General features: G+C 53.1%; 1 protein-coding gene across 1 annotated transcript in view; it reads left to right on the top strand.

Moving 5' to 3' along the window:
• HCN4 (hyperpolarization activated cyclic nucleotide gated potassium channel 4) overlaps positions 1–14,547 on the top strand; it is a 195,715-nt gene that overhangs the window by 49,324 nt on the left and 131,844 nt on the right. Inside the window, exon 2 of the mRNA XM_054041076.1 lies at positions 3,519–3,942. Coding sequence (XP_053897051.1) covers positions 3,519–3,942 — 424 coding nt within the window. The remainder of the gene's footprint in view (positions 1–3,518; positions 3,943–14,547) is intronic.

The raw sequence follows: 14,547 nt of genomic DNA, 5'->3' as shown, positions 1-14,547 counted from the left end.
CAGCCCGCCACCTCTCCTCTCGTTCATATTGTGCTTTTCTGTAGTCTGACATTGACTGCCTCCACGCATTCTGCTGTGCTCTGTCAGTGTGGGAGGACATCTGGAGCTCCGAGAACATGTCATCCCTAGTCTGCCATTTTCTCCTTCTAATCTTCGCTAGCCTCTGTGAAGGAGAAACATTTGCAGCTGGTGGAGGAGAAGGGAGAGGTGGTTAAAAAAGACACATTTTAGAGAACAATGGGTACACTCTTTCACATTAAATTTTGCTGTTCACATTACACAGCACATGTGCTTTCGTTACAAGGTCGCATTTTTCCTCTTATATTGAGGGCCTGCCGGTTTGGTGTGAGAGATCACTCACGCAGTGCCAGGCAACAGATTTCGGCTTGCAGGCAGCCATGGTAAGCCACAGTCTTTTGGGTTTTTTAACCTTCTTAACATGTGGGAATGGTTTCAAACAGTAGTGCCCTCATTTCCCATACCAAGCACCCCTTGGGTTGGCCATTTAAAATGGGTTTGCAATGTAAAAGGAGGGGCTGAGGTTTCCGGGTTAACATGCAGCACAAACCCAACTACCCCCCCACACACACACACACCCAATTCTCTGGGATGATCACTTCACCCCTCCCCCCTACCGCGTGGCTAACAGCGGGGAACATTTCTGTTCAGCCAAGCAGGAACAGGCACCTCTGAATGTCCCCTTAATAAAATCACCCCATTTCAACCAGGTGACCGTGAATATCACTCTCCTGAGGATAACAAAGAGAGATAAGGAATGGATGTTGTCTGCATGCCAGCAAACACCGGGACCTTACGCTGCCATGCTTTGTTATGCAATGATTCCAGACTACGTGCTACTGGCCTGGCGTGGTAAAGTGTCCTACCATGGCAGATGGGATAAGACAGCCCTCCCCAGAAACCTTTTGCAAAGACTTTGGGAGTACATGAAGGAAGCTTTCTGGAGATGTCCCAGGAGGATTTCCGCTCCATCCCCATACACGTTAACAGACTTTTCCAGTAGCTGTACTGGCTGTGATTGCCAGAGCAAATTAATCATTAAACACGCTTTTAAACCATGTGTAATATTTACAAAGGTACACTCACCAGAGGTCCCCTGTGTGCCCTCAGGGTCTGGGAGCACGCCTTGGGTGAGTTCGGGGGTTACTGGTTCCAGGTCCAAGGTGATAAACATATCCTGGCTGTTGGGGAAACCGGTTTCTCTGCTTCCTTGCTGCTGTGAGCTATCTACATTATCTTCATCCTCATCTTCCTCGTACCCCGAACCCGCTTCCCTGTTGCGTGTTTCTCCATTGATGGAGTCATAGCACACGGTTGGGGTAGTGGTGGCTGCACCCCCTAGGATTGCATGCAGCTCTGCGTAGAAGCGGCATGTTTGCGGCTCTGCCCCGGACCTTCCGTTTGCCTCTCTGGCTTTGTGGTAGGTTTGCCTTAGCTCCTTAATTTTCACGCGGCACTGCTGTGCATCCCTGTTATGGCCTCTGTCCTTCATGGCTTTTGAGACCTTTTCTAATATTTTGCCATTTCGTTTACTGCTATCGAGTTCAGCTAGCACTGATTCATCTCCCCATATAGCGAGCAGATCCCGTACCTCCCGTTCGGTCCATGCTGGAGCTCTTTTGCGATCCTGGGACTCCATCATGGTTACCTGTGCTGATGAGCTCTGCGTGGTCACCTTGCTCTCCTCGCTGGGCAAACAGGAAATGAAATTCAAAAGTTCGCTTGGCTTTTCCTGTCTACCTGGTCAGTGCATCTGAGTTGAGAGTGCTGTTCAGAGCGGTCACAATGAAGCACTGTGGGATAGCTCCTGGAGGCCAATAACGTCAAATTCCATCCACGCTACCCCAATTCCGACCCGCAAAGGCCGATTTTAGCGCTAATCCCCTCGTCGGAGGTGGAGTAAAGAAACCGGTTTAAAGGGCCCTTTAAGTCGAAAAAAGGGCTTCGTCGTGTGAACGTGTCCAGGCTTAATTCGAATTAACGCTGCTAAATTCGATCTAAACTCGTAGTGTAGACCAGGACTTAGTTTCTAACATCAGCTACTGTGCTTGCATGCTAGGTAGGAAGTTGCACTGGGTATGTGGCAGGGCAATGCCTATGCATCGAAGAGCAAGATAAAATTAGCTGATGGGATTTTCAGAGGTGCTCACTGTTGGCCTAACTTTGCTCCCACTGAAATCCATGTCTTCCTCTTTGTACTCTACATGGCAGGGAATATATTGGGTGCTCAGGAAATGAAGAATAATAAATAAAGTATCTTGTGACAGTGTGAGTAAGCAAACAAAGCCGATAGATGAGTTTGCCCTATGCACTTGGTTCATTTACTTTGACAAGCGCATTTTAATTTTTAATTGTTTATGATACTTCTTAATATAGCAGTAAATGCCCTGTGGTATATTGTGTAGAAGTAATGCAATATTGGTGATAATGAGGCCATGTTACATCGATGTCTCCACTAGTTAAGCCTCTGAGGATTGGAGTGAGGCTACTAGGTTATTTGTGAGACTCCTCAGCAAAGTCTGAGAACTAGTGAGGTTTTCTGTCTGTCTTACTCTGGATTAGCTGCTGCAGCAGCATCATGTGATCACTTATCTATTATACTAATACCTGGTAAAAAACAGTGAGTGGTTTATAACATCAGGGATTATGCTCAGACACACAGTGCTTTCCAAAAATAAAATGAATACTGTTCTGAGAGCCCTTCAGATAATATTGATTGACCAATAAAGAAAAGACCAGAGTATCAGAGACTTGTTTGAGGGCACAGCAGTGAAATATTTCCCTTGGTTACTTTGACAATTAAATACATATCTTCAGGCACGTGACTATGAGCTATATTGATCATTTCTGCACTGCATGGGCATCCATGGAGCACTGTCTAAACTCCCAAAATCCAGTCTCCTCACTGTGCCTAGCATGTGCAAAATCTAAGCTGAATTCTCGGGATACTGCACTGGATCAGAGCAGGCTCCATCTAGTGCAGAGTCCTCTCTGATTGTGATCAGCACCAACTGCTGCAGGGGCAGGTGCAAGAATCCCACAGTGGGCAGTTCTAAGAGAGCCTGCCCGAAGCACTACATTCCTTCTGACTCCCAAAGGTCAAAGGTTGGCTGATGCCTGAAGTGAGAGGGTTTGTATCCCTTCCATTAGCTTTTTTTTTAGTGTTTGTTTATTGTTAGAACAGTGGTCGTTTTTGTCAGCCATGTAAATGTCTTGGTCTTTTGGGTTATTCCAAAGCCCTGATCAGGATTTTGGAGTGGACACCCCCATTGCATCCTATATCCCCATCAGGATCCACCATACCAGCAACATAATATCCCTCTTTACATTAAGTGCCTAAATATAGTGGTCACTGGTGTGCCCTAGATGTACCTCTGACAGGCAGGCAGGGAGTGGGGAAGCTAATAAAAACAGTACAGTTTTATAAAGCAGATGACTTGGTCTCTCTTGCCCTGGGGCACCTCCTTTGGCTGATATCCTGTCTCTGTCTCACTGTATAGGTTCTACTGGGATCTGACTATGCTGCTCCTGATGGTGGGAAACCTGATCATTATCCCTGTGGGCATCACTTTCTTCAAGGACGAGAACACCACCCCATGGATCGTTTTCAATGTGGTCTCAGACACCTTCTTCCTCATCGATCTGGTCCTCAACTTCCGGACCGGCATCGTGATAGAGGATAACACCGAGATCATCCTTGACCCCCAACGAATTAAGATGAAGTACCTGAAGAGCTGGTTCGTGGTGGATTTTATCTCCTCCATCCCCGTGGACTACATATTCCTGATCGTGGAGACCCGTATCGACTCAGAGGTTTACAAGACTGCCCGGGCTCTGCGCATTGTGCGCTTCACCAAAATCCTCAGCCTCTTGCGCCTGCTGAGGCTCTCAAGGCTCATCCGCTACATCCACCAATGGGAAGAGGTGAGCAGAGGCTGTGTTTCATATGCACTTGGGCCCTGAGGCCCCTTTCCCCTCACACCAGGAGCGCAGTTCCTCCCACTTCACACTACTGTAAGTGGGAGAAGATTTGGGTTCTAGCTGTGGCTCTTGGCAAGTTGCCAGGAGGACCCTTAACCTGGCAAAATTTTGGCACTGTTGCTTTAGACTGTATTGTCTCTTTGAGGGTCATGATGTAATGTTGGATGATGTTTCACTGTTTAAAATGAGAGTAAATTCAGGTCATCCCACTGCACGTCATATGAGATTGTAGAGTAACCACAAGGAGAAATGGATAGCCAGTCTACCTGCTGTTGCTCTTTCAGAGCCAGAAAGCACTACCAGGTAAATAACCTAGGGCAGGGGTTCTCACAATAAACTCTCAACTCTGAGTGTGGCCACCATCTCTTGCTGGGGACCGCTCTGACAATTAAATATTTTAGGAAAGATTAACTTTAGGAAAAACAAATAAATATGCACAGATACACGTCCAAATTCCGACCTGTCTCTGTCCCTATCTCCCGTGGCTTTTCAGCAAGAGCCCACCCTGGGGAAGGTGGGTCGGGAACTCACCGGCTGCCTGTGGAGTCCCAGGCTTTCCATGCCCTGGCTGGGTGGTAGGGGGGGAGCTGATCAGAGGAGCGCCCCAGCAACCGAACATTGCAGCTGCTTCCACAGATAACTGCTGCAGGCCCCACACACACTGGTCCCTCGTGTCTCCAGAGGTGCTGCCCAGAATGCAGGGCACCGATCCCTGCTGGTGGCACCAGCACAAACAGCAAGGCAGCGCATCTCGCTGCCTTGGTAACAGCTTTTCAGGAGCAACAGCTGGGTGCTGCAGGGAGGGGCCACTGTTTTCTTGGAGGGGAGACTGAGGGTAAGGGGTGGGCTGTGACTCAAGCTGTTTGGGATGCAGTGGAACCTTTACATTGTCTTCCCCCCAACACTATAAACATATACATTTGGGGGGGCAATGCCCCCCAATTTCCATTCATACTTTAGAGGCTGTCATGGCCACAAAAAAATCTGCAGGTGGCTGCATCTGAGAAACACTGACCTGGGGTATCAGCCTCTCTGCAGGTGCCTGCACAGACATGGACTTGGCCTCAGATACATGTTTTCATGAACCTGCAGCACTTGTTTATCCAAGTGACTTCATTCATTACATGATTATCTCTTGAGTAAACAGCGTGGTGATGTATTTATAACCTGCCAGCTTTTCTAAATTCTCAAATGCCATGTTCAGGGGAAAAAGAAAGCCAGACAATCTGCCAGCAAGCAGACACTGCTTGGTGATGGGGAGAAACCTAACAATCCGGCACAGCCTGATAGCTCCCCGCACTTCCCTGGCCCTGCAAGGAAATTCCAATGTATGGGTGCTGATACTCTGGTTCCCAGGTTGGTTTGATTGGAGCCCCTTGTCTTGGCTATGGCCTAAGAACTGATCACCTCCCAGTCCCCTGCTCCCTCCACAGGAGCAGGGAAGGAGCTCCCTCTATTTATACCCATGTCTCAGGAGCACATCTGCAGTGGAGGAAAGGCTGGTCAAGCGTCATGCATTTTTCTCTTCTCTGTACCCCAGCTAGTCCTGGGTTCCCCAGTTTTGGGAGCACCGATTTTATACAATTGTGCCATTTCCTGTCCTGCTCCCCACAGTGTGGCATGGCTAAGAAGGGAGTGTCCTCAGTCACTGTGAAATCTCTGGGTTTCATCTGTTTGTCCTTGTTAATAATAATTAACTGGTCGTCTCGGGGAATTAGTTCAAACCAGTAGAGCACCCTCTTCAGGTGGCGACCCGCCTGTCATCTCGCCTTTGTTAGGTGCACGGACTTGCGTTGCTCCCAACGTATGGCGTCCTCTTCCGGAACACTGTCCTCCGACAGTGTCCCTTTGTTGATTCACACCCCCTTCCGGGGGGGGGGGAGGGTTAATCAACAGCCCCACACCTTCAAACCCAATCCTTGCAGTCCCGGGTCTAGCGTGGTTCTGGCCAGCCGCTCCCTGCGGCCTATGGCTGTGCGTAGGGCACCATAGAACACAAAAGGGAAAAGGGGGGGGGGAACTCAGGCCCACCCACTACTCTGAGTCCCGGTCCAGAGGCCCTCTGGCGACAGTCTCGCTGTCCTCCTTCTCCTTCCTCCTCTGACTACTCCTCTGGACCGCTTCCCCCAACGACCCTTCTCTGCGCTAGGCCTCCTCCTTCCAGGCCTGCCACCTGGCAGGCTATGGAGTAGGGCCTTCTCCCACTCTCTCAAGCTGGCCTGCACTGCGCTGTCCGTGGTACTGGCCTCCCAGCTCTGGAGACAGACCTTCCCCTCTGAAGGCCTGGGACAGACTGACTGCTCTCACTCTGGGCAGTCTTTTATATGGCTGAGCCGGGCCCTGATTGGCTCTCTGTAAGCCCTTCTCTGATAGGCGCCTGCGTAGACGCGCGGCCAAGGCCTGCCGCAGCCCACCCTCTCCGGGCGTGGGGCAGCCGCCCCACCACACACCCTCCCCCTTAAGAACCCTCCCGGGGGGGGCGGGTGTGTCCTAACCGGCCTAATGGCCTAGAGCTCGGAACTTTAGCCTTCGTCTCACGCTGGCCCTGCTTACTGGCTCTTAGTCTAGGAAATTAGCCTTCTTCACCGGGCGATATGGCCTACTGGCCTAAGTCTAGGAAATTAGCCTTTGTCCCAGGGCAATCCGGCCTAGTCACCGTCTCAGTGGGGGGGGTCCTACCAAAACACGCTGAGGCTTACTGGGTCCGACGTACCAGTCCGTAGATTCTCTTAGACTGCTTCCTAGCAGTTCGGCTGCTGGAGTGTCCCACAGGTCTCCTGATTCTCCACGGGTCTCGTAGTCCCCCGCCTCTGTTGGTCCCTCCCACAGTGAGGCTCCCCCTTGACTTGGGGAAGTCGCGGCTGTTGGCGGCTCCAGGAGTGTGGGCTGGTCCTCCACCGGGGCTTCCCACATAGGTTCTTCGCCCACGGCTGCCTGCCTAGGTTGGGGTACGCTCCCTCCTTTCGCACTCTGTGCATTTGGGACATACCCCGTACGAGCGGGACGAATCCTCTGCTGTCAGGGCTACCTGTCTGGGGCCCCGGCCGTTGGGTTGGGGCTTGCCTGCCCCCTCGCAAACCTCCCCCTACACTACGGATCCCCCTCCTTGGTCCATTTCTTCACCCTCCTCCCCTAGCCTGGAGAAGAAATCGGCGTTAGTATGGGCCTTACCCGCTCGGTGTAACACCTGGAAGTCGTAAGGCTGGAGGGCGAGGTACCACCGCATAATTCTAGCGTTCGTGTCCTTCATGTTGTGGATCCATCGCAAAGGGGCGTGATCTGTGATTAGTTTAAAACTATTCCCCAGCAGGTAGTAACGTAGGGCGTCGATAGCCCACCGTACCGCCAGGGCCTCTTTCTCTATCGTTGAAAAATGTCTTTCCCGGGGGAACAGCTTCCGACTTAGATACAGTACTGGATGTTCCTCCCCGTCTACTTCTTGGGAGAGCACCGCGCCCAGGCCGACTTCGGAAGCGTCTGTTTGTAGTATAAACTCCTTCATGAAGTCAGGGTGTCGTAGGACCGGTTCTTGAGTGAGCCGTTCTTTTAGTGTCTTAAAGGCTCGCTCGCATTGTTCAGACCACTGTACCTGTCGAGGTTGGGAGTTCTTTGTCAGGTCTGACAAGGGGGCGGCTATAGACGCGAAATCCGGCACAAAACGGCGATAGTACCCAGCTAATCCTAAAAACTGACGTACTTGCTTTTTCGTTGTGGGGACAGGTACGTCTTTGAGGGCTTGTATCTTGCTAATCAGGGGCGTTAGTTTCCCCCCTCCTACCGTGTATCCCAGATAGGTCACTTCTTCTTGGCCCAAGTGGCACTTCGCCGGGTTAGCCGTTAAGCCGGCCGCTCTGAGGGCCTGTAACACCTCTGCCAGGTGGTGTAGATGGCTCTCCCAGTAGAGGCTGTAGACCACAATATCGTCTATATACGCCGCTGCGTATTGGTCGTGGGGTTGGAGGACCTTGTTCATCAAGTGTTGGAACGTGGCCGCCACTCCGTGTAACCCGAAGGGCATGGTTACGAACTGGAAGAGGCCGAAAGGCGTGGGGAAGGCAGTCTTCTCACGGGAGTTGGGTGTAAGTGGGATCTGCCAGTATCCTTTAGTTAGGTCTATGGTTGACAGATACCTGGCTCCCCCAAGTTGCTCCAACAGTTCATCCACCATCGGCATTGGATATGCATCGAAACGAGAGATAGCGTTGACCTTTCTGAAGTCTATGCAAAACCGGGTTGTCCCATCTGGTTTTGGGACTAAGACGATAGGGCTTTGCCACTCGCTTGTCGATTCCTCCACCACTCCCATCTCCAACATCGTCTCTACCTCCCGCCGGACAGTGTCTCACATTTTCTTGGGTAACGGTCGATGGTTGTCCGTCACCCTCTTCCCGGGGTCAGTGGCGATATGATGACTCATTAGAGTCGTCCGGCCCGGGCGGGCCGATAAAACATCTGAAAACACCTCCACCATATGTTGTAGTTATCCTCTCTGTCAGGGGGCTAGGCCTGACCAACGCAGCCGGTCCGGGGCCGGGAAGATCTCCTGCTAGGGGTCCAAGTTCCGACTCTGGGGTGGACAGGCCGATGAACAGGGCTTCCCGGGTTTTCCAGGCCTTTAGAAGATTAACATGATAAATAAGAGTCTCTTTATGTCGCCCAGGTAGTCTGACCTCATAATCGACTGGTCCCACTCGTCTGATTACCTCATAGGGGCCCTGCCATTTGGCTAGGAGTTTCGACTCCGCAGAGGGCAGTAAGAGTAGCACCCGATCGCCTGGGCTGAATTTCCTCCCTCTAGTCCCGCGATTATAGAGGTGCTCCTGGCATGCCTGGGCCCATTCCAGGTTTTCCCGGGCGAAGGCCCCTAATGTTTGGAGTCGCTCCCGGAGTTGTAGCACATATTGTGTGGTTCCAAGGACCCGCGTTTCCTGGGCTTCCCACTCCTCCTTCAGGAGGTCCAGTATTCCCCTGGGCTGTCTGCCGTATAAGAGCTCGAAAGGCGAGAACCCCATCGAGGCCTGTGGTACCTCTCTTATTGCGAATAACAGGGCCGGTAACAAGGCGTCCCAATGCGAGGGGTCCTCCTCTACAAAATTCCGTAATATGGCTTTTAGCGTACTGTTAAACCGTTCTACCAGGCCATCGGTCTGAGGATGGTACACCGATGTCCGGAGGGTCCGTATAAGGAGGAGGCGACATAGCTCCGCTATTAATTTGGAGGACACGTTGGTGCCCTGATCCGTCAATATTTCACCGGGTATCCCAACCCGGGTGAAGATTTTTACCAACTCGTTCGCGATGGTCGCTGCTGTTGCTGTCTTTAGGGGAACGGCTTTGGGATAGCGCGTTGCATAATCCACGACTACTAGTATAAAGCGGTTCCCTGTCTTACTTCATTCAAGGGGGCCGACGAGGTCCATCCCAATCCGCTCAAAGGGTACCCCCACAACTGGCATGGGTACCAGGGGTGCACGGGCTACCCCTTTCGGTCCGGCTCGCTGGCATTCTGGGCACGAGGCGCAAAAGTCTGCCACTTCTCGGTGGATGCCTGGCCAGAAGAACCAGCGAGCCACCGTCTGTAGGGTCTTCTCACGCCCCAGGTGTCCTGCCCAAGGGTTCGCGTGGGCTAAGTGGAGGAGGCCGGCTCGCAGTCTCCAGGGGACTAACAGCTGGCGGAACGTCTCCCGGGTCTGGGGTTCCTGCGCTATTTGGTACAAGCGGTCCTGCCATACCTCAAAGCGGGGGCCCTGCAGAGTCCGTAGCGTCACGTCCCCCTCAATAGCAGGGTTGGTGGCTTGTTCCCAGGCTCGGCTTAGGGTTGGGTCTTCCCGTTGCTCCTGTAAGAAGTCCCCGTCACGCTCCAACTCTACTTGGGCGTCCTCCACCGGACGGGGTCCGTCTCCAAGATGATTCACGGGGGTCTCTGCAGTCGAGGAGGTCCCCTCGCCGGGGTCACCCCTTGGCCTGCGCCCGAGCAGCCCCGTTCTCGGTACTATAGTCCTGTCTGGTCGGGGCTTGGGCGGCTGATATCTCAGGAGGACCTCTCCGAAGCCAGGCCAATCTCGTCCCAACACCACCGGGTAGGCCAGCCTGGGGGCCACTCCCACCCGGAGACCCTCCTCTCGGCAGCCTACTCCCTTCTTAACCCAGGCTGTGGGATACTGGCGGATGTCTCCATGCACACACTGTAGGTAGATCGGGGGCCCCGAAAGATTAAGATTTGGGACCAGCCCCTCTCGTATGAGGGTCTGAGACTACACCCCGAGTCTACGAGGGCGTTTGTGGGGTTCCCTTCAACCCGGACAGGGACTATCAACTTTCCTACCCCTCCCTTCCGAGCCTTTCGTCCGGCCACCCAGGCTTGCCCGTAGCTGCAGTCTATAAAAGGGCAATCTCGCCGGAAATGTCCTTCTTGACCGCAGCCCCAGCACCTCTCTCGGGTCTCGGCCGGGCCTGGGCCTCTTCCGAGGGGGCCTGTTCGCTCTGGGGGCTGTTGCTCCCTCCGAGTCATCATCTGTAGTAACCTGGGTCGGGGTTTGGGGTTGGGGGGCCTCGGATGCCCATGGCCGTTGCCTGCCAGTGGTTCGGAGGATCCCGCCCCACGAGAGTTCCCCTTCTCTGTCCCGCCCTTGCGTCCAAGGTTCCCTACCGCTCGGGGTGGCGCCTCTGCCCCTTCGTCCAATAAGTAGTCCTCCATTAAGGCCACCGCTGCGGACAGGGTGGCCGGTCGATGCCGTCGCACCCAGGCCCTCCCTCCCGGGGGTAGGATCTGGGTGAACTACTGTAAGGCTACCATCTCCGCCACCTGGGGTCCCGTCAGGCCTTCCGGGTTCAACCACCTCCAGCAGTGGTCTCGGATGCGTTGGGCCACGGCGCGGGGTCGGGCCCCCGGAGGGTATCGTTCCTTGCGGAGGCGTTGTCGGTAGGTCTCCGGGCTAATGCCGGTATGGTCCAGGATGGCCGCCTTCACTCGGGCGTACTCAAGTGCTTCCCGGGGGTCGAGCCTGCCCCGTCAAATAGGGGGCTAGCAACGTGGCCCAATGTTCTGAGGGCCACCGGGCAGCAGTCGCCACCCGTTCAAATGTCACCAGAAATGCCTCTGGGTCATCCTCAGGCCCCATCTTGGTGAGGCGTACCGGTAGTGCCCCTGGGGTATCCCCCAGTCCGGTCCCCAAGGGGGCGGCAGGGGTGCCTCCCACCGGGTGAAATAGCGCGGCCGTCTGTTGCACCAAATGTTCCTGCTGCACCCGCTGCTGGGTGGCCAACTCCCGGAGGAGCTGCTGCTGATGTTCTTGGTGCTGAGTCATCAGCAGCTGCTGTTGGGTAGTCATTTGCTGCAGCATTTGCACCTGCTGCTGGTGCTGCTGGGCCGACTGCTCCTGTTGCTTTTCTAGCATCCATTTTAATAGCTTCTCAGCCTCCATGTTGGGGTTCAGCGGGGTACTCCCGATTCAACTCCCACACTCTGGACCCCTCTGGCGGGTCCGGGTCTGCACCCACAATCTGGGTCAACCGCCTGTCTGCACAAGTCACTGCTCTGGGCAATAGTCCACAGTCTTGGTGCTGGCCCCTCATATCAGGGGCGGACCGCTATGCCTGCATTCTCCACCACGTGTGACAGGGTAGTAGCTCACCACTGCGGCGCCTCCTCCTGGTCGTCTCGGGGAAATTAGTTCGAACCAGTAGAGCGTCCTCTTCGGGTGGCGTCCCGCCTGTCGTCTCGCCTTTGTTAGGTGCACGGATTTGCGTTGCTCCCAACATACGGCGTCCTCTTCCGGAACACTGACCTCTGACAGTGTCCCTTTGTCGATTCACACCCCCTTCCGGGGGGGGGGGGTGGTTAATCAACAGCCCCACACCTTCAAACCCAATCCTTGCAGTCCCGGGTCTGGCGTGGTTCTGGCCGTCCGCTCCCTGCGGCCTATGGCTGTGCGTAGGGCACCACAAAACACAAAAGGGAAAAGGGGGGGGGGGGGACTCAGGCCTGCCCACTACTATGAGTCCCAGTCCAGAGGCCCTCTGGCGACAGTCTCGCTGTCCCTCTTCTCCTTCCTCCTCTGACTACTCCTCTGGACCGCTTCCCCAACAACCATTCTCTGCGCTAGGCCTCCTCCTCCCAGGCCTGCCGCCTGGCAGGCTATAGAGTAGGGCCTTCTCCCACTCTCTCAAGCTGGCCTGCACTGTGCTGTCCGTGGTACTGGCCTCCCAGCTCTGGAGACAGACCTTCCCCTCTGAAGGCCTGGGACAGACTGACTGCTCTCACTCTGGGCAGTCTTTTATATGGCTGAGCCGGGCCCTGATTGGCTGGCCCCAATCTGTCCTCTGATTGGCTCTCTGTAAGCCCTTCTCTGATTGGCTGCGTGTCTACGCAGGCGCCTAGGCCTGCCGCAGCCCACCCTCTCCGGGCGTGGGGCAGCCGCCCCACCACAGAAACCAAAAACTGGAAAGATTTCAGGTTTGGGATTTTTTGAATTTTTTTAATTAAAAACATGAAAACTTCTGAAGAAAAATGTAAATGACAACTTTAAAAAAATGTATTTTCCCTAGGAACAAAAAACCTTTCCCCATCCAGTGCTACCAAACAGGTTGCTGATCTTGTCCTCTGCCTCTGCTGAGTACTGGTAAGGGGTGTAGGTTTAGCCTGGAGAATATACAGTTCTCAGGGTCTGTAACTTAATGTTATGGGTATCTCAGTTCCAGAAAGACATTGGCACATTTGAGGGACTTCAGAGAAGCCCAAAAAACATGATTAAAAGGAGGGATCGGCTTGTGAGGAAAGAATAAGAGTGGAGAGCAGTAGCTGCTGGCTGGGTACCCAGCTCTGAAGGCAGCACCGCACCAGCAGCAGCACAGAAATAAGGGTGGTTAATGTGAAAAGTGATATTCGTCAATATCACTTTTCACAACAGATTAGTGCCCCATTGCCATCCTTACTTCTGCACTGCTGCTGCCGCTCTGGGCTGATAGCCAGAGTCCCACGGCATCCAGGTAAGAGACTGCAGGAGGGAGGGGGGTAAGGAGAGCCCGAGCCCAGGCTGCCTCCTGGTGGGAATGGTGGGAGTGGAAAGGAGAACCTGAGCTCTGGTTGCTTCCGGTGAGGGTTTGGTGGGGGGTGAGCCCAAGCCTGGGTGGCAGGGCTCTGGCTGTTCCCTTTATCTCCACCTCCTGGGTGTGCATGGCCCTTCTGCACAAGCCCAAGCCACCCAGAGCTGACAGCCAGAGCTCTTCAAAAACAAACGCACAGCTTGTACCTCCCTTGACACAGATGACCCTTGACTAGATGACCTCCTGAGGTCTCTTCCAACCCTAATTTTCTATGATTCATGATTCTATGATCCCTGTGCCTCCAGTGGGAGGCCCGCCCCATAGTGCTGCTCTAGAGAATGTAGTGCAGGGTGCAGTCCTGCACTAGGGAAGGAGCAAATGGGTCAAATTATAGTACTACAGTAGATCCTCGAGGTCCCAACATTGTTTGTGGGCCCCAGTGTGCTAGGTGTTGAAAATGACCTCCAGGGCATTGTTAATCTCTAATGTTCACTGTCAAGACAAACCCCCACTGGAAAGTCTGTAGCATGACCCAGGACTGTTTCTGAGATCTTTGAACAAAAGCCGATCCACTGGGGGGAGTCTAGATAGTGGGCTTCCCAACTGTACACCCCTGCATTTCTTTAAATGGCCACTGGAGCAGCCTCTAGCACTCCTGCTGAAGCCCTAGTAACTTGCATTCCCACTGAATAGAATAACCAAGAACCCTGGCATGTGTTACCTCCGGAGGAAATCCTGGCCCCACTAATTCCAACTCTCACTGATTTCAGTGGGGCAGTATTTCATCCCTGTACATGGTGACCTGCTGTTTGACTTGTGAATGTGACCCCTTTTGCTCCTACACATCCTCACAACCTCCCTTAATGGGTTGTAGCTGCTAGCGATTGACATCTATACCTAAGCAGAGTCCATGTTAGAGTAATAAAGCTAATGAGGTCTGGTCTTGGATTTTGCCCTCAGCAGGAAGTTATGTAGCTGTAGTGCAAATTAAGCTTTCCACCTGGGCAATGAAAATACACAATTTTCAAAGTGAATATCATAAAAAAAAGGGGGTTGTAATGAATTATAAAGAGCAAGGCAAATATTTGAATAGCTGTGTGGCTGCAAAGGACGAGGAGGTTAGGATAGAGAGGAGAAAAGCAGTTTTACATTTGCTTTCTGGCAATATTTAATGTTTTTATTATCAATGAGATAGGATGATAAAGAGAATGGATGGCTCCAGGGGCTGCAGAGCCATTTGTCTCTAGGTCACTAGTTCAGATCCAGCTTGGTAGCGAGTGAATATTATATGCCATCTTATGGCTGTTCGACTACACTGCTACCTCGATATAACGCGACCTGATATAACATGAATTTGGATATAACGCGGTAAAGCAGTGCTCCAGGGGGGAAGGGCTGCGCACTCTGGTGGATCAAAGCAAGTTCAATATAACGCGGTTTCACCTATAAAGCGGCAAGATTTTTTGGCTCCTGAGGGCAGCGTTATATCGAGGTAGAGGTATG

Source organism: Malaclemys terrapin, chromosome 10 (genome assembly GCF_027887155.1).
Source record: "Malaclemys terrapin pileata isolate rMalTer1 chromosome 10, rMalTer1.hap1, whole genome shotgun sequence".
Taxonomy (NCBI): Eukaryota; Metazoa; Chordata; order Testudines; family Emydidae; genus Malaclemys; species Malaclemys terrapin.
The sequence above is the reverse complement of the archived record's forward strand: the minus strand, read 5'-3'. Positions and strand labels throughout refer to the sequence as shown.